This window comes from Dunckerocampus dactyliophorus, chromosome 17 (genome assembly GCF_027744805.1).
Source record: "Dunckerocampus dactyliophorus isolate RoL2022-P2 chromosome 17, RoL_Ddac_1.1, whole genome shotgun sequence".
Taxonomy (NCBI): domain Eukaryota; kingdom Metazoa; phylum Chordata; class Actinopteri; order Syngnathiformes; family Syngnathidae; genus Dunckerocampus; species Dunckerocampus dactyliophorus.
The window spans coordinates 16,522,356-16,541,769 of record NC_072835.1 but is presented as its reverse complement, the minus strand read 5'-3'; the positions used below and the strand labels follow the sequence as shown (position 1 = coordinate 16,541,769).

General features: G+C 39.7%; 1 protein-coding gene across 1 annotated transcript in view; it reads left to right on the top strand.

Moving 5' to 3' along the window:
• The window catches only part of brinp1 (bone morphogenetic protein/retinoic acid inducible neural-specific 1), a 133,496-nt gene that overhangs the window by 65,918 nt on the left and 48,164 nt on the right, over positions 1-19,414 (top strand). The window contains exons 3-4 of the mRNA XM_054757633.1: positions 215-405; positions 7,808-7,977. Of these exons, the coding sequence (XP_054613608.1) occupies positions 215-405; positions 7,808-7,977 (361 nt within the window). The remainder of the gene's footprint in view (positions 1-214; positions 406-7,807; positions 7,978-19,414) is intronic.

Below are 19,414 nucleotides of genomic sequence, written 5' to 3'. Positions count from 1 at the left end.
AAAACTTTGTACAGGGTACACACACACAAAGAGCCCATTACTTTTTGGTAAAAAACATGAAAGATATGTAAAGTTTATTCAAACCTTTTGCCGTTATCATCCACTTGCATCGGGGCCAAGTGGTGCATACTGTAGACTCAACCGGGTCAGTTGGAGCATAACAGTAATGGTCGCAAATTGAGTCATTGTGACATAACTTTCCTGTAATTTTTAGGGAATTTGCACGTTGGAAGGTGAGGAACACAGCCATCGAGAGGCGGGATCTGATCCGGAACCCGGTGCCGCTGATGCCCGAGTTCCAGCGGAGTGTACGCCTGCTGGGCCGCAGACCGACCACTCAGCAATTCATTCACACCATCATTAAAAAATATGGGACCCACATTCTCATCTCGGCCACTCTGGGAGGTAAGAGAGCTTCAGTGGTTTGGATAATGGTTTGTACATATTTAAAAAAAAAGCCTCAGGACATGCGGTTTTGCCAGGCGACAAAACCCTCTCAAAAAGCTAGTAAATGCTGAGGCATAGCCCTTTTTGTATTTATTTGAAAAACAACAAAACGCAGTAAGAAATGAATACTGTTAAGCCCACACTTAAACATCCCTTGGCCAAATACAAACCACCACATAACCACTGTAGTATATACAAATAATTAACTGCAATAAACATGCATTTGCTAGCAAAAAATATGTTTAAAAGCTAATGTAAACATACCGTAAAACAAGCACTGTATTATAACAAAAATGATTGTAATAGTAGTTAAGTACACGTGTTGATGCCATGTCAAAGCCATCTTCACATTATCTTTTAACCTTGAGGCCATTTTGTCTTAAGTTGCAGGTCAATCTACTTCTTACGATCTTCCTCTCAGGATTGTCCATTAAAGAACACAGTTATAGAACACAATAAAGGTGCTCAGCAGGCTAGTAATCAAGAAGAAGAGGCTAATTCTCTCTGTGGCCACCTACACTTTATGGTCTCTAGAGTCATTATACACCCCGAGAGGGAAGGACAGAGTTTTTGCAGGCAACTTAAATTTCACCGGTCAAGTGTAAAGAGTTCCATTAGTAGTCGGTCCATTTGCTTGTAATATGGAATGGAATAGAAATAGAATACATCAATACTTTTTGGTGTGTGTGTGTGTGGTAGATTTTTATAATGATACTTTAGTGCCTGGACATGTTATATTAAGTTAAATGACAATTTTGCTCCTGTATTTCTTTTTTTCTTACTTGCACAGCCGTTACATTTCTCCATGTGTACAAATATAGCTTAAGTCTATCGTCATTTGAAATTCATACTGTATACAGTATATATGCCAAAGAATATATCAGTTATACACAAGAACTCAGGATGTAGTTTTTGCTCAGCCTCTCTCCAGTTATTGCTTTTGATGCCACGCCCTCTTTGGTGTTGAGGTAACTAAATGTCCCCGCTTTAATAAGAACATCTGTGGTAATGATGCTGGAAGCTTCAATAACTTCAATTCCAATTGATAAACTTCTTGTTTTCTTGCTTTTCGTTATGGAATAAGTGTTGCATAAAAGCTAAAGAATAAGCAACAGCTACGCACACACGCAGTAAATCACGTTATTTGTTAACATCTACCACTGACACCTTTTAGAATAAGTGTTGCACAAAAAAAGCCACAAAGATCCGAATTTTTGCTGACGTCTTACGTGACGTCATGCATGTGTTTTGTTTTTGTTTTTTTTTCCCATTTTTAGCAAATGACATCTTTTTATTATAAAGCAGTTGTTCTCAGTTGTTTTCTGTCACGCCACACATAAGGGACAGATTTTTTTTTTCACCCCGCTGAATTTAAATAGTATGGAGAACCTGATTGTATTTATTTATTTACAATATTTGTACAAAACACTGTATGAGTTGCTGGCACCAGCTTTCTGCATACAATCACCTCAATCATTAATCATGATCAAAATGATTGACTCATTCAATACCAAAGACGTAGTTATACGTTTTTTTATAATCTCCAACGCCCAATCCCAACGATGTATTTATGCGTCTTTCACGTTTTTTCGCACGAGAGGCAAAAAGAGGTGCTGACGCAACTCTCCACTAATGGATTTCACTTCAGAGCAATTTTAAGCCCTAAGAATGGCCACAAGGTGGCAGAAGTGCATTCGATACGCACTTTCAGAGATCATGTGACTGGAAAAATCACATGACAGGAAGGAGCGTGGAGGAGTGTAGTGTGCGGAAGGTTATGCATTGTAGGGAAATTTCAACGCATGCACACGCACGCACACACGCGTGCACGCAGTTCATAAAATAAGCTGAGATAGCATCTGCGACAATGGATAGCAATTTCCAAGTTCATTTTACTCACGACACCCCCTCAGGGGGGCCACCCTGATATGTGAGAAACACTGCTATGATATGATTCATTCAGATTGGACTATGTCAATTAGCAAAATAGTAGTAAATATGTCAACGTTGCTTTCTTTTAACACAACTGATACTTATACTTGGGAAAAAGCTCACCAATTACCCAGCGTTTCTCTTCTATCGGAACATTTCTATACTTTATTTGACCCCCCAGCCAAGTTTCAATCAAATGCTTCAAACTTGCCGTGGAGTGACAGCGGTGGATTTTGATGAGCGGGGAGGAAGTTTTAAGAAAGGGAATGCATTGCAGACTTCAAATAAAAGACACTGCCGCTGCGAGGTACCGAAGCCATAATAACTGCCAAAATCTTGAAAGTGTCTTGACGTAAATGCTCTTGCGGAGAACAGTGTGCTTTACAGCACTCGTTTTCCAAAGCTTTTGGATGGGGAAGGATTTACTGCACAAGTGAGGCTGTATATAAACGCTGCAGGCTGTTACTGCTATGAAAGTTACTGTGAAGGGCAGAGTTCTAATTGTGGGACATATTCCACTACATCTGTCCCTTGTATGTCCACAGTCCGTTCGCTTTGTGCTGTTTATTCACAGCACATTCTACGGGATGTTAAGGTGAAGAAATCGTACATGAAATGACGACATTTCCTTCTGATAGAAATAAGGCCGGGACATTTACCTGACTGGTGGCACTGCGGAACATCAACGTAAGTGATTGATTCGGAGCGGCGAACTTGTTGAACAGAAAGACCCAGTTGTCAAGCTGATGACTTCTTTAGCATCACCAAGCAGCAGAATATAGATCTGGGCTGAAAGGGAGACGGCGCCTTGGAGCTCATTCCGCTTCCTTTCCCCCCTCGAATGCACAACCCGTGATCGGATCTGAGGCACTTTCAATGCACCGGTCTTCTGTGTTCAGGGCCGACTAGCAGAAATAGTTTATTGAAATGACTTGTTTTGGAGAAACCTGGCTTGTAGTGATTTGAAGGAAAACCCAGTGGAAAGCTGTCGAGGTGACAAACTTTAGTAGTTTGGGGTTTTCTGCAGTCAACTCGACACGCACAGAACATGATTGGGCATTGGAGCTGGATTTACACTACCTGGTTGAAGTGGAAACATTTGATCCAGGCGTGATATGGCAGTGCAAGGTGAATAACAAAGCATGGACTCTAATATACTTCAATTCATATCAGGTCTTGATCTTATGTGGGTTAAAAAAATAGCTATGTGACTGCACTTTACATGGTCACATCAGATATACCTGGTAACTGCAAGCCTGACCTCATCACAATACGATGATGATCTTCTCAAGCAGCACACCCACGGTAAATTAAAACCAATTCAAAGGCACAGGCCATTGATATGGTATCAATAATATGGGACATCCTTCCTCATGGACATAACTAAGCCTTTGACCCGACACCAGCTCGATGAGCCCACCCCGTGTATACGACCACCACTTAACGGAGGACAGGTTTGCAAAAAAAACAAAAAACAAACCAGACTTTGCTACACATCTTAAAATGTGATGTATGACAGCTGTTACATTAAACCAGTGGTCACCAACCTGTTTGAAACAAAGATCCCTGGTCTCAGGGAACCTAGGCAAGATCTAAACGTGAAATTCGCTGGAGCACCTCCTCCACACAGCCACTCTCTTCAGAGGGCCGGATGAAACTGAATGTTCGATGGGCTTTTTACACAGTTCAGATTTTCATCCAGCTGGCTGATTTGACATTGATATAATGTCTGATGTATTGACTGGTATCTTTTATCACCATAACAGACAGACATAAACATATTCGCCCGTTTCAAAAAGCAGCTGCCGGATGGCTCGAATGTGCCATTGGTCCTCAGAAAAACCCTTAGCTGCACTGCAAGGTGCTTGGCGTAAAAACATGAAGTCGCTGAAAGGAGCGGCCGTCTCTTGTGCCCTGCAGTGATCCTGTAGCCTGTGCACAGAGTAGTACAATGTGATGCAAACAAAGAATAATTGGAGGGTCAAGGTAACTATAAGGGTGTTATTTAATATCTACAGACCTCTAATAATGGGGGAAAAAATTCCTATTTATCAAGATAGGTTTTCTATGCTTTAACTACAAAAATATTCAATTTATTAATATTGAACTTCGCGGAAATTCACTTATCGCTATCGGGTCTGGAACTAATTAACCACAATAAACGAGGGACTACTCCATACTACGTGTTATATACTTTATATACTATATCAATTATAATAGAATCATTTCAAAACAGGTTGCTGCTTGGCTGCTAACGTAATGTGTCATTTCTGTTTTTCTGATGTATGCGCTCACAACTTAGTTTGTCTGTGTAGCTGTTGTAATTAATCTATAATTAACCGTATTAATCTTATTAAGCTCTTATTAGTCTACTTGCTAATATTGTGTTCATAGCTGGTTACTCACCGCTGTAATGTGGTTACAGCTAGACGAAGCACTTATTCTTTTGTTTTTGCTACTTTATATTCAAGCTAGCTTAGCGGTAAGCATGGCTTCTTTTGTCTTAGCTTAGCTATTCTTCGTCCTCTTTTAGTGATTATTATACTTGTCAAAAATATAGTTTATTTTCCGCCACAGTGGCCAGGATTAGTACCTTAGAAGAGTGACTCTGCACCCTGGAAGGACATACTTTAGCTGCACTAGCTACATAGCGCGCTCCATTACATTTTGCTGCCAGCTAGCGGACAACTAAGCACAGACATGGCTCACGGATGGGAAATCTTCGCTGGTTGGATCGGGAATTTCTGTTCTGTCAATTACTCTACTGGTATCGGAACGGTACAGATACTGGACCAAATCGGCCCCACTCTCCTGTTTAATATATTACAGTGGTTGACTGTTGCCTGTTGAGAAAGTACATGGTTGTTTTTCAACTTTGATGGTATCAAGGGTGTACATTATATGGATTTTTCTTTTTTTTGTGTGGCTCCACCCACGGCCCTTTGCAATGTCAAAAATCGAACATAAAAGCGTAAAACTGAAATTTGCCGTGGATCCATATGTTCTAAATATCCATTAACCCCCTCTCTATCGGACAAGTGGCATACAGACTGTTGCAGTATAGTTTTATGTTTCTCCATAAAGTGACCCACATATGTATCATTAACACCAAATGGAGCACTCTCAGCCTTTCCATTACTTTAAAACACTACTTGCACTCTCAACCCTCATTGACATTACCATATATGCTGTACATGCATACATTAAAAAATGCATATAAGGCAGGACTGTGCTGGGGGTTTCAAGGTGAGATATTATATTTAAAAGGTCTGTTCAGCTATAAACAAAGCACATTAACTGTGGCAAGTGGGGTGCTCTGTAATTTATTATTTGACAAGACTACAGCAGCAATAACTACAAATATTTATGAACAGGTTAACTCTGTTATACGACAATAGCTTCCTATAAAATAACTTCATGCATTATGCGTGCGCAGCAGTGCAAGTGAAGTGTATGTAAGTAACTTTGCAGGGCCCCGAGGGGAGAAGGAGCCCGGAAGGGGGGCTCGTCCCGTCAGCGCTTGTACTCTAACCAGGCATGAGACATCGGCCCGGACTGCTAGTCACGGCCACCACGAGTTAAGCGACCAATTCCGATGCATCGCTCGGGGCCAAATAAGCATACGCGGGCACTGCAAATCTGAGCACATGTGACACGCTCTCAGACAGGCTGCGGGCATACGCTTTGCCTTTTCCAACCGTAATCTTCAAAGGCGAGGTCGAGACCCGAGCCGGTGGGATTGAATCGGTGTTTGCCTGTTTGCTCTTTTGCGCTTGTCACAATGAGAAATGGATAAATAATGATGTGGTAGAGAATGAGCAGCTCAAACCTTTGGAGAATGTGTCAACAAACAAATGTATTACATGCAAAGCAGAGTGATTGCCGGGTGCTGGGTAAATATTTGGACCCGTTACAGCTCGGAGCAATCACATTTAAACCATTTATTTTGGTGTAACCATCGCCGAGAGGTCACTGGATTAGAATTTTACAAAAAAGCCAAAGCAAAAGCAACACAAGTATGGAGTTAAACCTGTAGATGAGGGTTCAAAATCTTTTTCCTGGACAGTAAGCATATCGTGTGCGCGTGTAACCATAGAAAAGACAGAAGATACAATGACTTTTTGTTGCATTATCGATTGCCTGTTACTTTACAAAATCTAACCTTATTACAGATGCGGCGACTTGAAACTCCCTTCTCATTAGAGGCTGAGAACTCCATTCGTCTACTTTGCTAAAAATGAATTTCAGTTTGACCTTTTTCATTGAACAACAACAACACTGGCGACGGCCACGGGGGCTCATTAAATCAGTTTGGCTAAATTCCAGTCGACAGCCATATCGGCAAGGTATCAACCAGTTGGAAGAACAAGGTCATCTATTATCTGATGCGAAATACCTCAGTTATTTTCATAGATGTGAGTTTATTGTACCGTGTGCAGGTTTTTCCTGATCTACGTGACAACAAATTGGTTCAAGCACCAAGACAAATCTAACCTTGGACTTGTTAAGTGTTACTAAACATGGGCTCGATGTCCCCCACACAGTGACAACATGAATAGAACTATAACATGGGCACATTGTACACAATGCAACAGCCTAAGAAGCAAGTAAAGCAGTTGTTTCTATGTGATTAGAGCACAATAATCTTTGTACTCCATTTCTGTAATAGCAACATTGTCCAAGCACATACACACAGGGCCTCGCTGTATATACGACGCCTTTCATGGATGGTAATTCCATCCCAACAGGGTAAATCCGTTTCTGGGAGTGCCTGCTGATGCCAAGTGGGGATAAAGCAGCAAATATGTTCCTGGAAAACTGGGGCATCTGGTTTTCTCCTGCTAAAGTTGCTTGTCTTTGGATTTTTTGAACAAGTGACGGTTGAGATAAGCGTGGAGAGGATCTGAAGGATTATTACAGTTTTCCATTGACTTGGAAAAGACTCGAGTGAGGATAAATCGTTAAAAGGCTCCTGTTACAAGATTGATAACAGCTAATTACCACAAAATATTGGTGTCAACTTTGAATATGTCAACTTAGATTGAGTTGAGCTGGGTAATTTTATCAACATTCGGTACTTACCTCAGTTTTTAGGTCACGATCCAATTTATTTTTAGGAAACAAAATACAAAACTGCTAAGCTTTTCTGTAAACAGCTTTAATCGTTTAAAAAATGAATCATAGAAAACGAGACTTTAACGATGAAAGGGTTTGCAAACTCTGGCTTTTCCTTGACACGATCTCCAGTTAAAAGTTAAAGTTCCTGTCCCTCACTTAATGTGTGGGAAATCAGTACGCCTCTGTGCCGCACAAAATGTTCCGCAAGTGAAAAATCATTATACCTTGCGTAACTGTTCTTGAATTTTCGTAGTTGCATTGCAAATCATGATCCCAACTAATGTCTCACTCCTCTCTGCTCTACTTGTAGGAGAGGAGGCGCTGACGATGTACCTGGCCAAAAACAAGCTGGACAGGAAGCTCGCCAATGCCACTCAAAATGTGGAAGCCCTCCACCAGCTGGCCTCCTCCTACTTCATTGACCGCGATGGCACCATGAGGAAGTTGCACGAGATCCAGATCTCTACCAATGCTATCAAGGTTGGTGCATGCACATGCAGTAGACATTCACGTAAAATATTTGGATTAAAACAATTTGTCGCTTGTGTTTGTCATTATGGCTACAATAATAACCCCATTCTTAAGAGCTAATTACTGTCCTGACAAGCACATTTCGTACAGCTTAGAAATATATCATTTTATATTTCAATCTAACAGTTATTTCACTGACTGAATTGAAATTGTCTTTTTTTTTTGTCTTGAAAAATATCTACCCCAAAATGGAAGGTCAAATGCCCATACAACTATAGAATATACAACTCCACACTGCAAAAACATAAATACAGGCAACTTCTGTGTCAAGCTAATGTGGCTCACACAGGTACACCGGCGTACACTATTACTAGAGTACCATCTAGTGGTTGAAATGTGAATGACACCTCTCATGACTACAATGAATGAAAAAAAGTCTCAAAAATGTTGCGATAATATTGAATATCGCCGATAATTTGTAGCACAATTATCGACCAGCATTTTTGTGAATGTGACAGGCCTACCACTAGGTCATAGTGCCGCAGGATCAATGCTTGACAGTCGTCCCTCGCCACATTGGGATTCGAGTTTTTCGCAGCTTCCCTCGATCACAGTTTTTAAAATATATATTATTTAATAAATCATGCTGTTTCATCGTTGAATATGGCCCATTAGTCCAAACATATGCATATTTAAGCAAATTGTATGCATTATTTGCCTAAATGTAGCATTTTCAAGCATAAAAATGACTAAATGAACTAAAATACAAATATAAAGCCTTAAAGTGCCCTGCAAACTGCACTCATCCACAATCCTTACATGAACACACGTTCATCTCTTTTTTATGCATTGTAAATATTGACAAACTGCTAGCACTAGGCAGCTAATAATGCATGTAGTCGGGATTCAGCTATTCTGCCCATAAAGCCGTCTATTAAAACACCTCCAAAAACCTCCAACAATGTTTTATTGTTTTATATTCATGCTGTGACCATGTAATAACAGGTACAGTCATGATAACATGTAATACTAGTATTTTGCCGTATTTTGGTCATTTTAAGCATTACTGGAACCTCCTTCCTGGGCGCATTGATTTCACAGAGTCCAAAGCAACGGATGCTACTCCTGTCAACAGCAGCATAGGGAGAGCTTTTGCTACCACTCATCATGGCAGGCTTCAAAAGGGCTGCCTCCGACGACTACTTTTTACTTTTACTTCCCTCAGGCAGAGAACAACCTTGCTGGGTGCTAGGCAGATCCAGCTGTAATGAAACACTAAGTCATTCTCATAGCGGTATCACGTAGCACTAGTGTTAAATGTTTCATGGTCAAAATAAAACAGTCACTTACAATGTTTGCGCTCACTGGGATGACGACTAATGGGATGGCTGTATCTTTCTGGACAAGGTACGAAATGCTGAGTGCAAACGAGCATCTAGCTGAGTCTCGAGGGCCAATATGCACTACTTCAGTCTGTCCGGATGTTGGTATATAGTTGACATAATGATAATAATAACACAATCATAATAATAACGTGACGCACACGAGTACGAGTTTTATTTGTGTTTTAAATTGTTCATTTTCTGATTATATCTCCTATTTTGGGTAAGACGAATGTAAGGGTGACTATATGGGTGTTATTTCATGTCTAGAGGGCTCTAATAATGTTAAAAACCATATTTAGAAGATTGTAAACACATTTTCTATACCATAACTATGAAAATGCTTCATATACATATAAAATAAATGAATACGTGGGGGTGTTTTGAGCCAAAAGAATACAAAAATAAACCAAAATAGTCTCAGATTTAAAAAAAAAAATTAATCAAAATCAATTACATTGTCATATTATTGAAGGTCTTTTCTTCGTCTCATTTTTTAAGTCCATTTTCTATTTTAACTTCATTTCACTTACGAGCAAATCTTGCATGATTTATTATTCTAAAGGCAGGGGGGAAACACATAAGCCACGGCAATTTATAACACCCAGATCGAGCCGGATTGTGCCTCGAATATAATACAATACATTTTTATAGGTAGTCGACGAGGAAAGGCGTATAATTCAGTGCATGTACCTGTATGTTGAATAAATAATACTACCCAGGGGCACAGAGCAACAGGCCGCGTCTCTATTATGACCTTGCCAGCACATACTTTCTAAAAAATTTTTTGTGGAAAGCAATACAATAGGGACTAAAAGTTGGGAGTGGGGTGGGGTGTGTGTGTGTGTGTGTGTGTGTGTGGGGGGGGGGGGGGGGGGGGGGGGGTTGTTTCTAGTGGCAATGGTAAATGTGATTTGTTTGGAGAATCTCTTAGTCTGACAAAAGAACGTTGTAGAGAACATCAACTTGAATAATGTAGGAAAAATGAAGGGAAAAGGGGTTTTTTTGGATCTGAAAATGCATTTTAATGTTTGCAGTTCTTGCAAAAATAAAAAAGATCATTTCCATATTGACCCGACCCATAACAGAAGACCAGGACAAAATCATAGACAAAAACAAAATCTCTCCGAATGTGTGTGAGTGACAGGAAGAAAAGCTCCGATTCGATGGGGAAAGGTTGTTGACGCTACCAGTTGTTTTGCAGATGTCAATCCCTTATCAAACCAAATCAAATTTTTTTTTTTTTATTTGTACACACATTTACAATGCACATTTCAAATGCAACAAAGTCTTTTACAGAGTTAAAAACCAATATCCATTCAACCAAAAAATAGCAGAAACCACGTTTGTATGTTCTCCACAAGCAGCTTTAGTGTCGTACGTCTGCACACTCCCAGCCTTCACTTCCCAACTCCACATCCCACAAGCCATGACATTCATGCTCTTATCTTTTTGTGCTTGCGAGTGACAAGAGGATTAAAGCGGTATGGCAGATGAGACTGCAGGTAGCGAGCAAGTCGAGCGGAGCAAAATTAAGCAAACCTGACATTGGCTGCTGAGTCAGTTCCTCAGCGAGGGCAAGACAGGAGGTGTCAAGGGGACTCACGAGAAAGCAGAGTGGACAGTGTGTCTGCCTATCTAGTCTCAAAGACCAGGAGCATATGTCAAGAGGTGAGGCTTGTCTGATTTTTTTTTTTTTTTTTTAACAAAGGCTTGGGGGTGTAGATCTGTATTTAATAGATGTGTACAGATCTGAGATTGCTTCTCCCCCTCCATCAGATCCACTGAGATGGAATGACTCATTTGCATCTCCTGGTGGATGTCTCTTGCTCGTCTAACAGGGTAACATAGCAGCTACACTGATTTGCTATGCAGATAGACAAAACACAGCTGTGTACAGATCACAGTGGATGTACTGTTATGATGTGTTGGGTTTCCTACTCTAATCCCATAGAAAGCACTGTCATTTGTACAAGGTCAGGGACATCACGCTGTTACGCTACTCTTTGTTGTGGGACTTGTGGACACTTCTAAACGCCCCCCTGTTATGCAAAATTGACTTTATGATGTTCTAACAGTAATATGTCTTCCAAGAGCATGTTTATGAGCACCACATGTGAGAAAAATCACTTGTTTGCGACACTTCCGGGAGAAAAGGGGCTCAAACGGTCTCGTTTGAAGTTTCGGATTTTCATGATGTCATGAAGGAAAAACCTCCTTCCTCATGGACATGACACCGCCTCAAACCCACTACTAGCTAGATAAGCCTTCTTCATGAATATGCCCACTACTTCGCCACAGACGGCATCTTTGTAAAAAAATAAATACATCAAAAAAAAAGCAGGCTTTGCTACACATGTTAAAATGAAGTCTGCCAACTATCCGTCAGTTAGCTACATACGTGGGAGCTGTAAGCTTGACTAGCACAACACATTTGATTGTGTAAATCGAGGATCTATTATCAAACTACTTGTGATATTTCAAGCACATATTACTAGGGATGTCACGAGACACCCAACTTACGAGACGAGACGAGACAAGATTGGGGCCACCAGAATGAGAAGAGATGAGATTTTAACATGAATTTAAAAAAGTAAAAACCGCTAAACGGTAGTAAAAAAATTTTTGAGACCAAATAAACCAGTTATAATATATAATAATAATATAACAATGCAATATTTTCTTTCATGTCATCTTTTACTGTGTAAAATTGCGGAATTGGCGTTTGTGACATGTATTTTATCAGTCTGTCAAACATTTTCAGCATTTCTTGAAATGCACTGTAGCGCACATAGCTATGCTAGTGTTGCTAACATTTGTGTCCTCAAGGAACATGCCTCAAGGGATACATCGTGGCCGTCTTGTTGGTCATAAATGTATGAGCTGAAAAACATATGGATGGTTCAGTTACAACACAATAAAATACATTCAAACCATAATCCACATTGTTTAAATCCTATGGACCGGAGGTGAGATGAACACAAAATGACATTAAGCAGCACTTCACGGGTCGCCTGATGTGAATGTAAAACACGCATAGCCAGCTGTATTATTGCAGATACAACACACCAAAATCTAATCTAAGGTTATGTGCCTTATAAAAATCCCTTGACTATGAATAATGGTGACATGAAATTGGTGCTTTCCGGTCACGTCGTCCGATGGACTGAAAGTGATGCGAATGTGCAGGGCAAGCAAAGTCCGGCAGAAACCCTGTGGATCTATAAACATAGGGAACAAGGGCTTTGCTCCTCTCATATTGATTCAGTGTGGCTGTGAGCTGCTTCGGAGTGCAAACTTACAATCAGGATGAAAAACATTTGTCAATACCGCTGAAATGTTTCAGACGTTTCCTGTCTACGCGGAAGCAGGTTAAAGCAAGTCCATTTTCTTGCGTTGAAGTATTATAGCTTCACACAACAGAGCTGGAGAAATATTTTTGGTTGTTGCCAATATGGTTCGGTTTTGTTTATTTTGAACATGCTTAGTTATTTTGAAACACACCACACTTGCACAATCCAACATGTCCAAAAAGAAGTAGAAAGAAACAGAGTGTATTTAATATAGGCAGTAAAAGAGGACAAACAGAAACTCCATTCTATAACTACTGTATATCATTTTTTTTAAAACATTATGTCATCTTCCACTGCATCGATTGTCAAACTGACATCATCTAATAGTACATATGAAATCAAAGACCTGTACATATGAAATAACCATGCAATCACAAATATACACGTGGTCCTCGGGGCACGGTGTTCCGAGTTATGACATTTCGTGGTCAGGTACACGGAACAATACTGTACAAAAACAAAAAGAGAACTAGTTATGTTGTTGTGGGGTTGTACATTTATTCTTTGTGATAGACGATTCGATATGGAGCTACGTGCACAGATTATCATACGGTTCGAAAACGGTATATTTTAAGAACAGAACGACTCGATACAGTGGACAAAAGATACGATTTAATGTCATACGTTAACATTTGTTGATGTAGATATTAATCTTACCTTATAAAATAAACATGCCAATTCTATAAAAGCGACATTCTTACAGTATTTTCAAATGTGTAAAAGACCACATCATATCCCGAAGAATGACGTAAGGCACAGGCAAAAATAAAATAAAAAGACAAACAACAGAATCACATGTCAAACGTATTTATGTTTTGACACGGACCAAATAAAGAATTGCTGAATGAATAATAACAAATAAATACTGTAATTTCCGTCGTATAGAGCGCAGCGGAATGTAAGCCACACCCATTAAATTTAAAGAGAAAATAAGATTTGTACATATTTTTGACTCCCCTTTCAGTAAGCCACAGGTGTCCACGTCATAAGATGGGATATTTAGTACACAGAAAGATGTTACACAGATAGATTTTTTAAAGTTTTGATTAAATAAATGCTTTTGTTCAGTGCGTATAACATGGCTAGTTAAACCGTGCCGCACAATGCATGTAAGATGGCTAGTTAAGCAGTAGCCTACCAAAAAAGTCATCCATTGCCATCCTCATCCTCCCTTGGGAACCAAAACCACTAAAGACGTCTTCTTCAGCATCACAATTGAACAGCCTCATAACTCCTTTGTCACAAAACATTTCGTTCTCAGTATAACTTTCGTCTGGAGGCATATTAGCCCTTTAGCTTGAGCCATCCTCTTCATCACACAGTAGTCCAGCCTTCTGAAACCCGTCTAAACAGAAGCTGTGGTAATTCTACACTTGATCAAACTTACTTAAGTTGTGTCAGATCAAAACATGATCACTGCATAAGACTTCAAAATGTGATATTAGTGTCCACTCGTCCACTTCGCTACTAACAAAAGGTAGCAAAAACAGTGGTACAGTACTTGCATAGCAAAATATTTCTGAGGTAATTGGTGTAAAAAGTTTCTGAACCATTGCCCTACTGTATGTACTGTCAAAAGTATGTAGAGAAACCAGCAATTTGCAACATCTTCATGACAAGTATCTCCATGTAGCTCCTCTTTAGACCACGCCTGCACCACTCTTATTGATTTGAAGACAAAACCTCACAAGGAGGTTATTTTGTTTGAATAAACCAAGCCTATAAATGTAGGAATAATGACAATGTCAAACAAGCCCACTGCACAGGCAATTTAACCCTCTGACTCATGCGTTTCTGGTCTGACTACAATTTAAGTCCACTTCTTTTTACGTAAATCAATGAAAACAAGGTTTTTATTTTTGTACTTCAAGCGTCGTGTCACATACGTCGACCCAAACACAGAAGCTGATGTAAATTCATCAAGTATTACCATCTGAAGTTAGAAGACAGCAGATGCTCTCATTTGGATATGTATGCATATTCCGCCAGTGGTCGGGCACAAGCTGGTCGGCTGCACAATCCCTTGGAGCAATATGTCGCCGATGGTTGGCCGCCAGCATCTTTTTCTGGCTGTGGGCCTAAGAATACAGAAGTGTGTCCGATGATGGATCGTTGCCGTTTTAGAAGTGAAGTATAACATATTTGCAAACTATATCAGGGAATTACACATAGCATGTAATCTGATGCAGAACATCAAACATCAAAAACATGTTTAAATTCAATGAAATAGCTCTACTAAACTGTATTATATTATTTGCAAACCAAATTATTTAAATATGTTCTCTTATTACCTAATTTTGTGGCACGGTTTTCTGTTCCATCAGTGTAGTAACTAAACATGTAACCATTTTTTCTTTGGTATGTAGCTGTTACCTTAGCCAAAAAAAGTTTTTCTTCATTTTTCTCGAGCTGCTGCACCTCCCTTAAAGTCCTCTAATCCAGGTGCCAGGTGTCAGTAATGTGACTGTAATGTTTGGTGAGACACACAAGCACCAGACGTTGTTGCAGGAACAACAGGCGGTTATTGTAAATTTGAATGATCTCACAACAGACACAACAACCTCGAACATGGTTCCGAACATGGTCCCGAACCCACAGCAAGCTAAAGCTGAACTCTGAACCCCTGACGTCACCTGTCTAAACTCAGAGCTCCTACCACCAGAACACATTTATAGCAACACGCACAAGCATGAGTCCTATTTATGTCTTAAATGGCTTATTTTGTGTTATTATGTTTACTATATTGGGTAATAGGAGTGTAAAGGAGACTATAGGGGTGTTATTTAATGTCGAGAGGGCTTTAATAATTTGAAAAAAATGTAGTTTGTAAACAAGTTTTCTGTGCTGTAACTACGAAAGTATTTGATTTATAAATAAGGAATCCTACTTTGCGGAAATTCACTTATCACAATTAACTGCGACAAACGAGTGCGCCAGAGCCTCCCAAACATGCTCAATTGGTGACATGACGGTTGAGTATGCTGGGCATGCAAGAACTGGGATGTTTTTAGGAATTGTATACACATTGTTTGCACATACTCCGACAGCCAGTCCACTTTAAAAGAACCACTTTTGTCTTCGGCTTGGTGAGCGGATGTTGCACTGCCCATTCATTTTGCCATAATACAGGGTTAGCAAGCAGCATTTAGCTCTCTTAACTCCGCTGCACCATTAGCTATACGCTAACCTGCAAAACAGTGGCATGTACGTAAGTAAATACATGCAAACAGGGTCTTACCATTGGCTAGACAGTGTTTGTCATTGTGTTATGTTGTCAGCTCTTGTTGTCACCTGTCATTCACTGATTTGACATTGCAAAATGGTGCAGAATAAATTGTTATGTGTTTTATTTCATTTAAAGTTGGTTGGAATGTATTTTGTGCGCTGTATGGATTTGTAGTGCACTGAGAACAGAGAGCAGTGCGCGGTCGTGCGCGCACACAGCTAAAGGGAAGATTGGTTGTGGCTGAATGGTACAATCATACAACAACGGGCCTCAGGATCTTGTCACAGTATCTCTGAGCATTCAAAGCGGCATCAATAAAATGCACCTGTGTTGCGGATAAAGTGACCCATGGTGGTGGGGCAGGGGTGGGGGTGTGGTATGTGCAGGCGTATGTTATGGACCACGAACGCATTGAGTTTTAGATATTTGAGTTCAGTTAATGAAAAATGGGAGGAAAAGCAAAAGTGTTGCATTTGTGTTGCATTTTTGGTGCGTAGTTTTCTGTCTAAAGAAATGGAAGTAGAGCTACTATTGTGATATGGAAGTACTTCTGGGTCGAATTATTCTGCTAAGTGTAATGCAGGAATTACAAACGAGATAATATTGCAGTGTGAGGACCACGCAGGACATAACAATCAGTCGCTTAATAGCAGACATCTGTGCAGGTGCTGACGCAAAGCTTTCTCATCAAAATCGCACTCATTAGTGAAAAAATACAGTTCTGATTGTTATCACTCGCACGGGTTGTGCTTGCTGCGCTGAAAAGTGGAAAAAAAAGTCATTACACGATATGAGGACATTGAGTGAAAATGTGAGAAGCGCCCACTTTATTAAGTGATATCGTCCTGTGGATCTCAGATCACATTTACAAAGCAACTCTTTGCTAGTGTGACGTGTATTTTATGTGCATGTGTCCAACCTTATCAAATTGCTTTCCACTAAACGTGTGAAGTGATGGACTCCGTGCAGAGAGCCTGGTTGAACGCATCAAGCCTCTCCCTTTCTTTCTCTCTCGGCAGATCCTAGGAGGCTTTAGCCTCATCTTAAAGTTAATCAAAATCTAGACATATCTCCACTCGGCTGCTGGTACCCTCAGCCAGTTGTTTACCTCCACAAGCGCATCATTTTAAACAAACATCCACAGCTCCGACAAAAAAACCTGATAAATAACTCCTTTGGGGGATGAGACAATATTGTGAAATACGTTTTGGTTGTCTTGTTTTTTTTTTTTTTTGCCTTCTGCAGTGTCAGCTAGCAGCAAGAAGGCAGACATGATTCTACAGAGACAAAGACAGTAAACACACTGTGTGCAGCAAGTTAGCCTGGGGTTAGGAGATAATGAGATCAGGCAGTATGGGCATTCTTTCTGATCATGCATGTATCACTGCTTTAACAGACGAGAAAACACTCTGATCATACAAAAATGTCCAAATACTGTGTACTGTGCAGTTTCTTTTGTTGTACCTTAAGTAAAAATAGACGACATGCCTCAATTAATTGTCAGGTCCACTTGAATATTGAAACACAGCATAATCATTTCTCCCACAAAGCACACCACCAGACTGGGCATCTGTAAAGCTGACGAATGGTGTCATTCAGTCAAACCGTATTGACCGGAGTATAACATGGAGTTTTTTTCCCATTGAAAAACTGAAAAAGAAAGTTTGTCTGGTCTACCAATTTCCCATACATGCTTTCTTTTTACAGTTTCTTCTCCCCAAGTCACAGCTTTTCTTCCTGTCTCTCTCTCTCTCTCACACACACACACACACACACACACACACACAAACAAAAGTGTCTCAAAGGTTGGGCAAGCTAGCAATCATGCTAATATTAAGATAATAGTGGTCAATGGAGAAAAATAATATATCTACCAGGAGTTATTTCACTGATGTTGACGTTTTTTGACAAAAACGTATTGAAAAAAGTGGGCTCGTTTTCTATCCAGGTTAATACAAGATTTCAATTATATTCTAAAATCTACTGTATAGTTCAGTTTTCTACTTGGTGCTCAATCATATTTTTCACTAACGGACGTGGCAGAAAGTTTTAGGCCATGGGTGTCCAAACTGTGGCCTGGGGGCCATTTGTGGCTTATGGCAGTTTTTTTTTTTTTTTTTTTTTTTTTTAATTAGCCCACAACACATTCTAAAAATATAATTTAACTAGAAAACAAAACAAAAAAAAATGACCACAAAAGCAAAAATGGAGAAATCATCAATTTTACAAGAATAAAGTAAAAATATAAACAGAAAAAGGTTGTAATCTAACAAGAAAAGCTGCAATTTTACAAGAATAACGTAATGTTACGAGGAAAAATAACATCATTTTAATAGCACAAAGCTGAAATATTAAAAAAAAGCTTTTTTTTTTTAAAGCAGTATTATCATGACAAACAAAAAACAAAGAACTAAGTTGTCATTTTTGGAGAATTAGGTTGCGGAAAAAGTTATTGTGATATGAAAATAGCCAAAATATTGTGGGAATAAAGTCATAATTATGAGAGGAAAATTCACAAGGAAGTTTAAATAGTTGGAACAAACAGCAGAAATGAAAAAAAAACAAACAGATTTAAGATGAAAGTTGAATATTTGGGAAATAAAAAGACAAACAGCAAAACTGAGAAAAAAAGAGCAAAGACCAAAGTTCATACTAATAATATGGTTGAAATATACTGTATATGACGTCTTAGCATATCTACTTGTGTTGATTTGTGGGTCTTGCATCCTTTCATTTTGCGGTATGTGGCCCTCTGTGGAAAAAGTTTGGACACCCCTGTTTTAGGCAATCACCTTCCATATTATATTTTAAAAAGTCCTTCCATACTGCACTGTTTTTATTTGCTTTTATTGCTAAAAGCATCTTTTGGAACACGTACGAGGCTCACTTGCCTGTGAAGCGTGAGCTTTCTCCTCCTGCACTGCCACCCACACAGCAGGAGCATCAGGACAAAAAAAAAAAAAAAAATGCATATTGAGCACTGGTGTAAATCAATCCATGGTAGCTTTGCGCATAGGTGACCTTGCGAGGGATGCAGTGAAAGCGCTGCCGGGTAAGGATGCAGACATACTGTACCGCATGCCTGAATGCATTTACAATGCACACATTTCAGACTTTGCCACCCAGCCATGTGTCCTTTCAGTCATGCATGCACCTGTACATTATTCCTCCTGCACAGGAACACACCTTTCAACAAAAAGACACTAGAACGCAAAAAGGGGTCTTTTCTTTTCATTAAAATACTCCACTGGGTATCTTATTTCCATCACTAAATGATTGTCCCTCACGACGGGAGTCCTCGCTTGCAACGTTCAGGTTCAGGCAGCCAAAGACAAACAACGTCATGTCATTTATTTCCATCAGCAAGGATTGTTCACAGTGGGAAGTGCCTTTGGAGTGACTGATTATTTTTCATGTGCAGACAAAGCTCAGGTTTGGGCTAACTACCTTAAATTAATAGATTACTTATGCTTAAAAAAAAACAA